At 37.2% G+C, this 16,514-nt stretch overlaps 1 protein-coding gene across 1 annotated transcript in view; it reads left to right on the top strand.

Moving 5' to 3' along the window:
• The window catches only part of LOC123316628 (extracellular serine/threonine protein CG31145), a 138,218-nt gene that overhangs the window by 26,743 nt on the left and 94,961 nt on the right, over positions 1–16,514 (top strand). The window contains exon 3 of the mRNA XM_044902805.1: positions 3,722–4,000. Coding sequence (XP_044758740.1) covers positions 3,722–4,000 — 279 coding nt within the window. The remainder of the gene's footprint in view (positions 1–3,721; positions 4,001–16,514) is intronic.

Below are 16,514 nucleotides of genomic sequence, written 5' to 3'. Positions count from 1 at the left end.
AGGACATGGAGTGCATAGAATTTGTTTTGAGGATTCTAGAAAACCAAATAGTTGATGATTCCATAGATAATTGCACTCCAGAGAGCTCTTCGAAGTCAACTCGAAAATGAAAAGTGGAAAAACAAAAAAAATTATTTTCTCCTGAACAGGGCCATATATTCGAAATTTTGGTATCGAAATGTAGGTTTTCGAACACGCTGAATCTTTTGCGAGCAATTTCGAGAGCCTATCTCCCTCCGTTTAGATTTTCATCTTGAAAATGGCATTTCTCAAAAATTGCAATTTTCAATCTGCGATATCTCCTGTTATATTCGTCTGATCCAATTGGGATTTCCGGTTCTATAATCAGCGTTGCCTAGGCTTCCATCCTAGCACAAAAACTCGATATCGAAAAATCTCGATTTTTTGCGTCAAAAATGAGCAAGGGGTTAGACCCCCCTAAAATGACATATTTGCTAGTCTGTCTGAAAATCAGGATATTCTGTTACTGTCCTAGGATATGGAGTGCATAGAATTTGTTTTGAGGATTCTAGAAAACCAAATAGTTGATGATTCCATAGAGAATTGCACTCCAGAGAGCTCTTCGAAGTCAACTCGAAAATGAAAAGTGGAAAAACAAAAAAAAATTATTTTCTTCTAAACAGGGCCACATATTCGAATTTTTGGTATCGAAATGTAGGTTTTCGAACACGCTGAATCTATTGCGAGCAATTTCGAGAGCCTATCTCCCTCCGTTTAGATTTTTATCTTGAAAATGGCATTTTTCAAAAATTGTAATTTTCAATCTGCGATATCTCCTGTTATATTCGTCTGATCCAATTGGGATTTCCGGTTCTATAATCAGCGTTGCCTAGGCTTCCATCCTAGCACAAAAACTCGATATCGAAAATCTCGATTTTTTGAGTTAAAAATGGGGAAGTGGTTAGACCCCCCTAAAATGATATATGTGCTAGTCTGTCCAAAAATCAGGATGTTTTGTTACTGTCCTAGGATATGGAGTGCTAAGAATTTGTTTTGAGGATTCAAGAAAACCAAATAGTTGATGATTCCATAGAGAATTGCACTCCAGAGAGCTCTTCGAAGTCAACTAGAAAATGAAAAGTGGAAAAACAAAAAAAATTATTTTCTCCTAAACAGGCCACATATTCGAAATTTTGGTATCGAAATGTAGGTTTTCGAACAGATATTCGAAATTTTGGTATGAAAATATAAGTTTTCGGACACGCTGAATTTATTGCAAGCAATATTGAGAGCTTATTTCCCTTCGTTTAGATTTTCATCTTGCAAATGGCATTTTTCAAAAATTGCCATTTTCAATCTGCGATATCTCCTGTTATATTCGTCTGATCGAATTGGGATTTCCGGTTATATAATCAGCGTTGCCTAGGCTTCCACCCTAGCACAAAAACTCGATTTCGAAAATCTCGATTTTTTGGGTCAAAAATGAGCAAGGGGTTATACCCCCCTGAAACGACATATTTGCTAGTCTGTCTGAAAATCAGGATGTTCTATTACTGTCTTAGAATATGGAGTGCATAGAATTTGTTTTGAGGATTCCAGAAAACCAAATAGTTGATGAATCCATAGAGAATTGCACTCCAGAGAGCTCTTCGAAGTCAACTCGAAAATGAAAAGTGGAAAAACAAAAAAAATTATTTTCTTCTAAACAGGGCCAGATATTCGAAACTTTGGTATGAAAATATAGGTTTTCGAACACGCTGAATCTATTGCGAGCAATTTTGAGAGCCTATCTCTGTCCGTTTAGATTTTCATCTTGAAAATGGCATTTTTCAAAAATTGGAATTTTCAATCTGCGATATCTCCTGTTATATTCGTCTGATCGAATTGGGATTTCCGGTTATATAATCAGACCCGTTGACTAAAAATCAGGCCATTCTATTACACTCCTAAAATACTGAGAAGGAGAAGTTTCCTCGAAGAGAACCATTTGATGATGCAATGCTCAATTGCTGTCCAGAAGTATGGAATTCAAAAACTGAATTTTGAACTGGGATCATTGGCTAGAAAACGGAGCTGTGAGAATAATATGTTCTTGAAAAATTGATGCAAAACTGTTATAGCAGTATATAGCCAGCTATCTCGAAATCTGCTTGAGATAAACTGACAAATTTTAGCGACAAAAAAAATCAAAAACTATGTACGGGTTTTTATAAATTTTTCAGAGGTCTGAATCGACTGTCTGAAAATCCTATCTTCCAAGAAATTACTCAATCATTTATTGGAATATTCACGATAGTTTTGCTTTGCATAAAATTCGCTGCGTTTTGTTGGAGTCAGACATTTCATTCCCTGTAACATCATTGCGTAACTTGATATCTATCTCAATCATTCACCACGATGTAGAAATTCTATCGTACGATTCAATAAACGTTCGTGACATTGAATAAAACAAAATCCTCAGAAGTTATCGTAAATATAACTAGCTCGTTCCCATCCATTGTTTTCGAGCTATTTTCTATCATTATGTGAAATTGTACTCATACGTAACTTGTTTATGTTTTAGTTTCCAAATTTTAACAACCTTCACCTGGTTCTGATGATACGACCGAATTTAAGCTGATTCGCTTTTATATCTGTTTAGAAAAAAAGGCGTCTCAACTTTTCAAATATCCACAATTTCCAATATAAATATTATCGTAGTTACTGACACTATGTTTGACTATTGAATCAAAATGAAGGTATTATTTTGAGATTCAATGTAAATTTGAATGTTTCGAAACGGATTGCTTATTATTTTGGCATGTCCAATGATTCTACAGATAAACCAATCAAATGTGAGTTGTTTTAATAAAAACAACCGTCGTACTGTACTGTAACTTCATCCCAACCTTGAATAAAATAATTTTCCCCCATAAGGGATTAAATTAGAATTATATGAATTCGTTTTCTCCCTCCGACAAATATAACGAAATTTCGGCAGCGAAGATGTGAATGATGAGGGGCTTGTTTTGGAGTGGCGAATATTACGTTTTTCGCAGGCTAAAAAGTCATTCCAACGAAGTGTGCAATATTGGGGGTTTTATGCCCAGCGCAACAGGGCGAGCTCTGGTTTTTCAGCAGGGCAATTTCATACTTCTAGTCTGGTTGGATGCATAAGTGAAGTGATCCTTCGGGTTCAACGGTAAATCTTCCATCACAATGGCCACGTTAAATATTTATTGTCCACTGCAACGAGTACAAGAGATATTACTCTGGCTCCAAATGAAATTTGAGATGAGACTGTTAATATTTTAGCGGGAGTGGAGGATGTCCGAACTATTCTTGTCATTTGTCACTTGTCAGAACAGAGAACACGTCATAATTTTCGTCTATGACGTCTATGAAGATTATAGAGTTAGGTTAGGTAACTCTATAATCTTTGATTATGGGGGTATTCAACATGGGTTCATAAGAAATAAAAAGTGTACCAGTAGGAATTTTTAATATATAAATATAAATAAATACACATTGTTTATTCGATTGATTTTCTTTTGATTTTATTCTGTTGATTTTTGATATATTCTTATTGGCTCCAACTGTTGAATGGGTCTTTCGAATAAACAAATTAATGAATAAATAAACGCATTCTGCTAGTTATTCATTTCCATAAGCGATTTTCTATCAGAAATCGGGAATTCATTGCGAAATGACGATAAAAGTTGAAAAATCAAACATGACTTCGATTTATCTTGTTATATTTCATGAACCTCTTCAATTCCAGTGGCGGCGTTAATGCATCCAGAGAGGCAGCTCTACCGGAGCAGAAAACCTCGGAAACTCTCGTCCAGAACGGCAAACTGGACAAGGTCAATGATATATCTGAGGAGCACGACGATTTTTCTGACCTCGTGGATTACCTGATGATGGAGGAGACTGGACGGGACAGGTACAGGGAGGATATGGGGCGTGAGACCCCGGTCCTTCAGAAAGACAACGAGGGCGATCTGATAAGGGGCGAGAATCCCACAATTGCAGAGCTGAAAAACCTGGATATGGAACAGTGAGTGGATTTTATCCTTTTCATTAGCGAAGGTTGAAAATTGAAGTTGGTCATTATTTTCTTTTATATTGTACAACGTTTCGGTGCGCAATCGCCTGCCAACCTCAGGAACTCTTGTGTTTTCAACACAAGAAGTTATCAATTCAATTTCTCTTCACTCAGGTTCAAACTGTCATTTTAAGAAAACCTCGTGAATCGTAAAACAGGGGCGCGCAGGAATATGATGACATGAAGAAGGCAGTAGCATCATCCATTGTTTCATTTGGTTCAAACCTTCCGTACTATGTTATTTTTTGCTATCGGAAGAAATAATTATTGAGAACCTGGGAATCGTACCCATACGAAGTTAAATAATTGGACACCTTTGTGTACACCGAATCAGCAATTCGTGCAACTGAGCATAACGAATATTTTGTTACAATGTCCGGAAATAACAGGGCGCCAAATGAAAATGGTAATTTAATGCAAACAGCGGCGTTTCTGGTGCAGAAATGGTGCGCTGCTCCACCGTCCGCTTTGAAATGCAAAAGTGAAACAAACAGGCAGTAGCCAACTTTTTCGTGCTCTGCGATAAACCGCCAAATAATCCGAAAAATTGGAAAAAAATGCCGTTTTATCAGGAGGGGCAGGTAATGCTTCCAATTCTTTATCTTCTAGTTTTTTTTGGCTGTCCAGATAGAGGCTTATCTTCAACGCAGAAATCACCTTTCTTGAAGGCATTTGATGCACTCCAGCTGCATTTTATTCCAATTGAAGTATCAATTTAAGACCTCCTGCATATGGTGCTCAGTTAACATATGATCTAACATATTCTACACAATGAAATACAAGGTTTTTTTCATCAAATTTAAAGCAATATGAACTGAATATGATAGACTGATGTGTAACCTCCGTTGAAGCCATTTCATCAAAACAAACCATCTGAAATGTGCCCTTAAATGCTGATTCATTAGTGTACAGTACATAACAGACGGTACAGTAATAATAACTTCGAATAAAATCTAAAGTTGGCACTCTAAAAGCTGCTCCACAAACACATTCGTCCTATTCGACAACTCTATTGTTTTTGTGGCTTCTTTCATGCTCCAAAACAGACGCTTTTCAATTATATCTATTCTGCTGGTGTTACACCGACAGCGCCTGCACGTTTATGACGCATTGAAACGTTGAAAAAATTGATGCCAAACATTTTTCATCCCAATGATGTAAATGTAAATCGAAACTTCCGTACTTCGAAAATGCAGGGGCCCCACATCAAACTATCGAATTCGACATCAATCACAGTAACGTGAAGTTGATAGGAAACCCCGCAAAATATTGGGTTTGTAACTGGGAAATTATGCAACATGGTTTTCCGATAATGGTGGAAAAATTGGAATGAACTGGCGATGATTTTTTAGAAACACTGGGCCATACAGTTTAAATCTACAAGTCAATCACCCAAAATTATGTCTCATTCTATTTTTTGACCGTTTGAAATAAGATTCGATTATTACCCAACACGTTCTTTGAAATTGTGGAAGTGGTAGTTTCATAACAATTTGGAGAATGAAATTTTCCTTGAAGGGATTAACATATAGAGTGAAAAATAATTATTTTTCGAATTATTTCGACTTTATGGTTTCTAGACAATCGAGCGAAAAATATGTTCGAAGTGCGCACCACTTTGGAATTTCAAAATGATTTGGAAGAAATAGGGGCATCAATAGTGATGATAACAATTACCTAATATTTCAATCTCTTGCAATCGGTCATTTTCATTGTTGATGCAAAAACTTTTATATTGCCATTTAGATCATAATAAGCCATTCCAGATTGAAGTACTCGTATAAATTCTGCATTCTTCCATGACCCTATTTTTATGTTTATTAGATATGCATTACATATACAGGAAGGCTACATGTTTCGAAATTTGACCTACGAAATGTTCCAAAAGAGATGGGGTCACTTAAAAATTCATCAAGACCAATCAGTTGTACTGAAGTTGATGTGATCTCGAAATTTATCACAAGAAGAGTTGCTCTTTCAGAATATGTATCACTTCCAGTTCTACGATTACTTTTCTGGAAGATACATTTGTACATTTGTCAAAATTTCACCTTCGAAAAATTCCGATAACGATGGGGTCACTTAAAAATTCATCAAGTCCAAACTGTTGTCCTGAATTCGATGAAATTTCGACGTTTTTTACTAGAAGAGTTGTTTTTTCAGAATATGTATCACATTTAGATCTGCGATGACTTTTCTGGATGCTACATGTTTTGAAATTTGACCTTCAAAATCTTCCAAAAAAGATGGGGTCACTTAAAAATTCATCAAGACCAAATAGTTTTACTAAAGTCGATGTGATCTCGAGATTTATTACTAGAAGAGTTGCTCTTTCAGAATATGTATCACTTCCAGTTTTACGATTACTTTTTTGGAAGATACATTTGTACAATTGTCGAAATTTCACCTTCGAAAAAGTCCGAAAACGATGGGGTCACTTGAAAATTCATCAAGACCAAACTGTTGCATTGAAGTCGATGAAATTTCGATGGTTTTTACTAGAAGAGTTGCTCTTTCAGAATATGTATAACATTTAGCTCTGCGATGACTTTTCTGTGTGCTACATGTTTCGAAATTTGACCTTCGAAATGTTCAAAAAAAGATGGGCCCACTTAAAAATCCATCAAGACCAATCAGTTGTACTGAAGTTGATGTGAACTCGAGATTTATTACAGGAAAAGTTGCTCTTTTAAAATATGTATCACTTCCAGTTCTACGATCACTTTCAAGGAAGATACATTTGTAAATTTGTCGAAATTTCACCTTCGAAAAATTCCGAAAACGGTGGGGTCATTTGAAAATTCATCAAGACCAAACTGTTGCACTGAAGTCGATGAAATTTCGATGGTTATTACTAGAAGAGTTGCTCTTTCAGAATATGTATCACATTTAGCTCTGCGGTGACTTTTCTGGGTGCTACATGTCTTGAAATTTGACCTTCGAAATCTTCCAAAAAAGATGAGGTCACTCAAAAATTCATGAAGACCAAATAGTTGTACTGAAGTAGATGTTATTTCGAGATTCATTACTAGAAGAGCCGCTCTTTCAGAATATGTATCACTTCCAGTTCTATGATTACTTTTCTGGAAGATACATTTGTACATTTTTCGAAAGTTCACCTTCGAAAAATTCCGAAAACGATAGGATCACTTGAAAATTCATCAAGACCATACTGTTGCACTGAAGTCGATGAAATTTCGAGGTTTTTCACTAGAAGAGTTGCTCTTTCAGAATATGTATCACGTTCAGCTCTGCGATGACTTTTCTGGGTGCTACATGCTACATGTTTCGAAATTTGACCTTCCAAATGTTTCAAAAAAGATGGGGTCACTTAAAAATTCTTCAAGACCAAATATTTGTACTGAAGTCGATGTGATCTTGAAATTTATTACTAGAAGAGTCGCTCTTTCAGAATATGTATCACTTTCAGCTCTACGATGACTTTTCTGGAAGATAAATTCGTCGAAATTTCAGCTTCGAGAAATTCCGAAAGAGATGGGCTCACTTTCGCTGAAGCTACTAATATTTGTTGAAGGATGCTTGAAACAAGTCGGATAAGAATATGTGTAGTAGAGCATCTTCCATGAAAATAAAAAAAACTCAAACCAGCTGTTTTTTTTTTGAGAGTTTTAATGCCGGATTTTCGTTCGTGAAAACCTGGGCAGTCAATAATTCTCACTTCTCTGCTCTGAATTGCGTCCTCAATTTGTAGAGAATGTCATTGATACGTCGAATTTTGTAATTTTCATTTGTATTCAATTGTTCGAATTCAGGGTTTCGTATGCAGTTACCAAGAAATGCATCATATTGAAATTCCAACGAATTTCATTCGGTTCAACAAATAATTGGCATGTAGAAAGAGGAAATGATTCCCCATGCTGAATTTTCAGGATTTTCAATCAAAATAGCTGCGTCGAATTCAATATTTTGTAATTGAGTGGCTGATGCAGTCATCCAAGCTAATTATTTTTCGTTTATTAAATCCAATTCATCGGATATCAAAGTAAAATCACTGGTCATATTGATTTTCACATATTGTTTATTAATGGTTATTATCTTATCAAGTGTTTGAATTATTGATTCTTCTGTTGTCTCTATGTTGGTCAGTTTTATAATTATGACTGACTGTTCTCCAGATTATTCAGTTTTGGTGTACTTTCAGCTGATCAATATGGTGACAAATGCGATGTTACAATCATTTATCAAGACTTTTTATGGGATTGTATAACATTATTAAATGATTGCTTTGATTCACTTCGAGTTCTTCTCTTCAGAAAACAAATAAAATTTGTTATTTACTAGTTATAAAACGTTCGATAAAAAATTAACTTAGTTGCGTTGCTGCCATCTGAGTGCCATTCGGAAGGGCATCGATTGATACACAATTATTGTTTTCAACCTACACCACGAAAGAACTGCTTCTGTTTGGCTCCAACTGTCATCTCTAACAAAGTTCTCGGATGTATTTTCAATTACAGTACAAGCTGGTCCTAACGTTTCCTTTGATCATTTGTAATTGTGTTACCGTACAAGAATTGCAACGGGTCCTGACGTTTTCGACATACAGCAAACGTCATTTTTTTATCAGTATGGTTCGAGCGAGAGATGGACGTTAAAAATTAATAACTAGCAATAGAGGGATGTTCGGATCGCAAGTAAAAATGCTGTTGGTAGGACTAGAGTTTGCATTCATAGGAGAATTAATCTTTGTGTACACTCAACGGTTTTACACATTTGGTCTCGATAAAAATTTGTATAATTATAGTCAACCATAGAAATTTTCTAATGAACTGTCAACGATAAAAACGTCAGTCAAAAACAAAATCTTCACCTTATCAGCATATTCAAATATAAAAAATCTTCATTATCCGACGTTTTCAATGAAAAATTCCTGCAGAGACTATTCGTGAAAATGGTCATACTAACCTCATTAATATTTGAAAACGCTTTAATGAATCCTTCGTAGCAGTAATGATGGTGACACAACTCAATGACAACCGGTGGACGTATCCATAAAAGTGAAGCACGTCATTATATGAATAACCGATGGTCTGTTATTTCCTACAAATAAAAACAATCCATCATTTTCCCTACACACGACAATGAACAGTCACTGCTCCAATATTTCCATTATTCTATTCATTTCTGATATTGTTAGAACAACAAATTGTTACGTTCCGAGTTCCTTCCCTAATGTATGGTGATGTTTGGGATTCATATTGAGGGACATAGAAAGTAGAATATTCTGTTTTAATGAATTTAATGTGCGTTCAAAAAATTTCGTCGTCAAGTAGACGGAATTTTGAATATCGATTACTATCAATTTTTCCATATTACCGTTTCGCGATTTTTTGACGTTTTCCGTGAAACAGGTGTTCAAACAACTAGGGAAGTGGTCGATCAAAGAAGAAAACTCCAAAGTTTTGAGCGATGTTGAAAATATGATGATAGAAGCTCACTGGCTGGAGTCTCCCTCCTTGGCATATGCTACATGAAAAGGGGAATTCAGTATGATTTCAATAAAAAACAGTTGATTGGCGAAATATCCAATATATTTAGTTGACGGAAACGGAGTTTTCACTATACTCGTGAAGAATATTTGAAGATCATCTTCGATGGAAAATTTACCTCTTTTGAAGCTTGCAGTCCAATTTTTCACGGTCGCATACGAAGGACATTGTTCAGCAAGGGTATTAAGCATATTTTCGCAAATCTGCTTACCTCTTAACCCTTTTAAATACAGGTACTTGATGATGGATTTTTCGATTTTAACAATTTCGGTAGACATATTCTTTCTTTTAATTTATTGCGTAACTCTTGTTTACTTTTTTGACCTCAAACTTCACACTGACACTTCTAATGAGTTATTGTTAGTTGCTATGGTAACGCAATATTTTTTTTTGCATGGAACTGGTCTAGGCTAACTAGATATCAATACATCCTCGTAGTTTTTGATTGTCAGAAAACTGAACGACATGTTGAAGAAATGAAAGTTCTCTTTCTCGAAACTAATACATTTTCACACACCAATAATCGCTTATAAATACAACACATTGGTAAGTCTCAGGAATATATTCAAATTACCTATTTTCAAATATCAATCGCTAATAAGCTATCAACGAAACGTATCCCATATTCTCAAAATTGAAAAAAACAACATTATTTTAGACATTTTACTATAAGTAAAACGATTTCGTTTCAAAACCTCCTAGTCTATAGTTAATTTCCACGAATTCAATGTCGATTCTATCGACGTCTACCGTGATGGAAACCAGACTCTTCAATTATTCCTACTTCCACATTTGACTGTGGGCTCACACTATTACATAACATCCAATTCATTAATTCTAATGATTCCATTAGTCTACTGCCTGATCTAATGTTCCTTTGTTCGGAATCCTTTCATTAGCGTCAATCTGAATCCTGTCGATTTGCTCGATTTTGGGCTCGAACAATATGGGGGGTATTACCAGACTCGGCTTGTTCGAGGGCTTGCCGTTTTTCAACACCTGCTCGATCACCAAAGGGTGGATCCTTGTTTACCATTCGGATAACTGCGACATGAGGCTCTGACGATTAATTCAGAGTACGGATCGTCACATTCGATCGTTAAAGTGTTGAAGTTTTTTAGTCTGATGGGCTTGAAAATTATTCGGAATGTGTTCTACAAATTGGTCTATTTTTGGTTCCTGTTCTGAGGGTACCTCCAAAAGACTCTATTGAAAACTACTATTTTCGTTGTATAAATTCACAATTGAGAAACTCAAAAGCATACGTCTGTTTTAAATGCTTGAAGTTTTAAAATGAAAAAAAAAAAACAAATCAGAGCAAGGTTTCCTCCTTTCAGTTTGGTCTTTGGACTCATCATTTTCCCTTATTTCTGCCAAATTAGTTGATTCATCAGTTTGTTTTCTGCTTCTTGAAACTTTATTGAAGAATTTCCTGAAACCCCATTTGATCGTCATTAACTTCATTCATGCATTTACCATAGCCTCCTCTCTTCATAGAAACCGTTGTTTTCCCGTTGACGCATGACAAAAACACTGTTTTGTCATTTTGAAAGGCTCCTACCTACCCATTATTCACGGGTTATTAACTCGAACATCACGCGGTTCAGCCTATGTTTGTTGCGAACCAATCGCACATTATATCGTTAAATAATGAAGACAAAGGATGATGCTCATTTTATTTGCATACTTCAGCTTCCCGCATCAATTATAAACTGATTCAATGGTATTTCCAGCTTTCCAGTTAATGTAATTAGTGGTTGTTCGTTGTATTCGAACATTGGGATGCGTCTGTTGTTCTTCATTCGATGTAAACCAAACATGGGGAGATAATGTGGGTAATCCTTTCTTTTTATATTTCCATTGAAAGATTCTACTCTCATTGGGAGAGGAGTCAGAAAACACGCCGGTATTGGCGAGAAAAAAATCCAGTTAGGAACTGAATTCAGAGATTGAGTCAATCAAACCTTATTACTATGTTGGTTTTCTGATGTACAAGGATGCGTTATTTATTAGTTGACCGGGGTCGTTGGTGCTCGATTAGTCTTTCAGGAACTGCGACCATGTAGATCTTTTGTTCTCTACCCTACTCATTCATAGGAACCCAAAGAGGTTGATAAAACCTACAACATCCTTAGGGGTCTTGACCGTTAGCCCATATGAGTGTTTCTTATGCCAGTCAGCTCTAGACACTTGCATACCATGTGTTCAGCTGTTTCTGCATCTGATCTACAGAGCCTACAAATATCATCTTCGCATCTCCTGACAGCTTTAGCAATTTTCTGGTTTAGGTCGTTGAAATCATGAATTTCTTCGACTGAGTAAGTCCAGGAGTATTTCTCTCTGGAGAATGGGTTATTCTGTTGTTCAACTCCCATTGTTGGACCGCTGCCTTGTCTTGGTCTTTTCCAAGCCCACAGAAAGGCTCAGGTCCAGCAGGTGTTAACCTAGATGCTCTTTTGGCAAGTTCATCGGCTTTTTCATTTCTTTCAACGCCTGAGCGCATACGTAAAGAGCCAGTGTCTCGGTCAGTGAAATAGAGGGTTCACTTCCCAGGGCTTTAAAGATCCTCAGTTTAGATCCATATACCCCAAAGCTGGTGCCCCTTTCTGATTTTGATCCATCAGTAAATGGCCTGGATGACTTTTGTCCAAACGATTTACGAAATTTATTGCACCAGGACGGTCAGCTATGACCGCTTCAATGAGCGTTTCGAAATTGAAGATGATTGGCATAACATCCGATAGTTTGTCAAGAGGTTTGAGTCCAATTGATTCAATATCCTCATATGTCCAACCCAAATTCCGAGTAGGAGATTCTCGTTAAGCGATATTCTCATTGCTTCCTGTAGGACACATTTCCTCACGTGTAGGTGTAGAAAGGCAGATCAAGTTTGGCCTCAAGCGCTGCTGTACGAGCTGTGTGCATAGCTCCCGTAACACCAACACAGGCCAACCTTCGTAGTTTCTGCAGCCGGCTGCGTGTGGTGACCTCTTTGGTTTTTATTCACCATGCTAGAGACGCATAGGTGACAATAGGGCGTACTACCGCTGTGTATAGCAACAGTACCAATTTGGGTGTCATGCCCCATGTCTTTCCAAAGAACCTTTTACAATCCCACATGGCTCTGGAAAGTGCCACGTGTTTCCTCCAGTTAAGTTGGCCATCCAGGATAACACAGGATATTTGCACTCACTGGAGAACTTCTGAGTCTTGCCGTTCAGGACCGGAGCTCTGATGTCGAGATTCCTTTTTCTTGTGAAAGGAATCAGTATGTTTTCGAGGGATTAACAGTTAGCCCCTCCTCTAGCAACACTTTTCAAAAATCCTGGGAGCAATTTGCATTAGGCTGCTTGGTGGGCCCTCATGCTTGCCTTGTAAACGAGACATCGATATTCTGCAAGCATCGACGTTTCAGTTGGAAACATCTCCTATGATCGCCAGTGCATCTATTGTCTAAAACGTGAACTATCCATTGGTACATAGTTTAGGGGACAAATAATCGGTAATCTGCGGTCATCGATCGTTCTCCTTCTCTCTACTCTCCATACTTTTCAGTGCAAACCATGGATACATTGATGAATGATCCTGCTTGAATAAATCAACATACTGAAAGATTCTCCCTGAAGCATTAATTTCCATGAGCGCAAATCGAACATCGATTCAGTTCACGTTAAAAACGTCGAGGTCCTTCACTTATTACCATAGATATCGTATCTCATTTGAGAACTCCAACCCTGTAATTAACCTCCAAGCTAGCTTCTGCCAGAGATCGTTTATTCATATAGCCATGGCAGGTCACTAACTTATGGCACGGAAGTTACCCCTGGAAGGACAAAACCACCAACAACGTCCCGCATACGAATCGCCTCCCTGTAATGTACAATTTGGGCATAACTATCTCCACTGATAACACTTTATACGTTTAACGTGGACCCGTCGCAGATTTGCATTAAATGAAATATTGAATTAAAATTCTACGAAGCGTTCTATGTCCTTTTTTTTAGCCGCTTTCATGCGAAACTGAAGTTTATGCGATAAATATTTCCAACGGGTGCGCTGGGACAGGAATACATTTCGGAGTGCCACAACAGTGGCTATGCAGTAGAGATGCACACTCAAACTATACTGGGCGTATACGAATAGTTGCGAAAAATTCAAGAGTAGAAAGAAAGCAAACGCTCTCATACCTCTAGTACTAAAAACCGACTACATTTTGGCCTGTGTTTGCCACATTTGACAATGAGATGGCGCTGAGAACGTACTGTCAGTACAGTAAAAATGTTTGATAACAGTTTTCTGTTTTATAATTGAGTGGCGCGAAATTTGAATTCTATTCCTTGTGTTGAATTTCAGTTTCGACTTCATTGAGACCAGAAAACAAACATCCTGAGCGACGAAACAAAAGTATGGTTTTGTTTTGTGACCAGGATGATAGTTTCCATCTGAACATTGTTTGGAATCAATTGATATCAGTGGAATACGCTGTCGAATGTGCTATATTTATTTGAAATTTATGAAAAAATCACGAAAATTTAAAATGATGACCAACGAATAGATCTTTGAATAAGATACAAAGATATGTTTTGATCTGTTATACGTCAAGGATGTTATTTCTGTGCAATACATTGTTTTGAATTGACGCAATCAAGAAAGCACCCAAAATATTTGGTGGTGTTCCGCCTAAACTTTGCTTATCCTAATCCAGATTAAAAATCCGCATTTCATTCTTTTGTGAAATGTGCATTAGTTTTCTTAATGTGCTTTATATATTTCCTTCCATTGATATAAATCATTACGACCTCCGTTATAGGGGGACCAGCGAAATATCGCCTTATAATAATTCCAATAAATTCGCGATCCTCATCTTGGAACAGCCATCCCTAATGGACGCATTCGCCACCACAATCCCCGTTTACCAACTTGACATGTAATATCCTACTGCTTATACGTATTTACTAATAACCTCGTATTTCATGCGATTCTTACCCTGGCAATTCGATCGTAAGAGATGCAACAGCGACCAGGGTCCAGTATAGCATGATTCAATTTTCGTATTTCAATAAATACCGGGATATTTATTACAGATACCTGTAATGGGAAAGGGTCGGCAAAACCTCTGGCGGCGCTTGGATATGGACGTTTGTTCTTGCCCGATATGGCAATGGCAAAAACGTTATTTATTCGGTGGGGGAAACTGATGCGAGGGTTTTGGCTGGGATTAATCGAATGTGCATAAAGTCCATCGATGGGGATGGGACCCCATTCGCAACTTGCACACGTTACTGGCTGCTAGGTGTTACCAGTCGTACCTAATGCTTTCAATAAAGCTAGGAAGAATGCCAAATATGCGAGTAACCAGCACTTTACAAGAACATAGAGGGTGTATGGGGAGTCAGGGAGAGTTGAACCCGTTTTCACTCTGAAGCCACTTAAGTTGTATCTGTAACTTCCCATTTTTTTGCTTGAAGATATCATGCCCAAATAGGTTACGGTAGATAATGATAGAGTGATGGTGAGATGAGCATTTCGAGTTCAGCAATTCATTTTTTAGGAACAGAAAATTGGCTCGTGCCTTCCTTACCCATCGGAGAGTTGAACAGGAGGCGAGAGAGACTTGACCATAAGTTTGTTTATCAGGAAAAACATTGAAAGGAAATAATTTTCAAGGACCAACGATTGTCTTTGTCAAAGTTTTCATTATCAGATGTTTCAGCGTATGAAATACATATTTTCTATTTCAGAGTGACTCTCACTCATTTCCGAGATGTTTTTTACTTTTTTGAACCTTCGTATATTTTTTTATATTTGTTTCTATTATTCAATTTTCTTTTTTTGAAGCAAAGTATTATCTAATCTCAGTTCGGGAAACTTGGACCACTGATTATGTCTCCCGACCATAGCATGGGTCAAGTCTCCGTCACTCCCTTTTAGTCTATTCCACAGATGTTTTCTTGAAACTTTTACAACATTCATTGAAAAAGCCTATCAATCAATGAAAGCAAGAAAACTTAATAACACCACGCACCTATTAAACTTTTCAGACAGTGTAACAAACAAAAATTATTCAATTTCTTACTTCCTAACAACAAAATCTTGTTCAACCCTCTCACTCCCGAACTGTTCTGATGGCGGCCAAAATGGAGCCTCCACTAGTTGCGCCTTGTTACGAGTATGTCTCAAGCTATTTACGATACCGGTAGCGCGAAATTTGAATTGAAATATTTGAGGTGGTTCAAGTCTCCTACCTGAGCAAATCTCCCGGACTCCCCCTAGATTGCTTCCTTTGTCATTGTCTTTACGCCTCGAAAATTGTATCCAGTTCGTAGCACTGATTATCACCTTGCAATAATTTTCGAACGATATTGTTAGGTTTTCACCAAGAAATTAGACAAAAAATCAATGATCAGTAACTAGAAGGAGCTAGATAAACAAAAGGGGGTATGAGAAGTAAAACATTCAAAACCTCTTTGATCAAAATGGCCATCTGATATCTTACAAAATTTCATGTGTTTCAAATGGCCCTCAAATTAATATTTTAACCAGTCTCAGCGTCTTAGTAACACATTTGAAACAGAGATGGCGCTCATATCACTTTAGTCGATTCGTTTTCCATCTTCTATTCTCTTTTTGTTTTCAATAAGTGAGACATTCTCTCTAAAAATTAATCTCAAATTCTATTTTATTCAGTTAACTTTGCAGATTTATCCGGATCTATCCTGACCGCTCTTCCGAATAAGGTCTCGTCGTGTCGCACCTCCAAATCCAGCAGTTAATTCCCCCCTATCTACGTCCGAAGCATATCAATTCCTCCACTCTGGACTGTTTATCCCCGACCCGGGTCCAACAAGTCATTCCGAAAGCCCCCAGGGCAAGGTGGACCCTTCCGAATTCGCGCAATCCAGCCCTTCTGTCGGTTTATTGTCGCTTCGCGATACAATCCGGATCGGATCGATGCA

The sequence above is a fragment of the Coccinella septempunctata genome, chromosome 7, assembly GCF_907165205.1.
Source record: "Coccinella septempunctata chromosome 7, icCocSept1.1, whole genome shotgun sequence".
Classification (NCBI taxonomy): Eukaryota; Metazoa; Arthropoda; class Insecta; order Coleoptera; family Coccinellidae; genus Coccinella; species Coccinella septempunctata.
The sequence above is the reverse complement of the archived record's forward strand: the minus strand, read 5'-3'. Positions and strand labels throughout refer to the sequence as shown.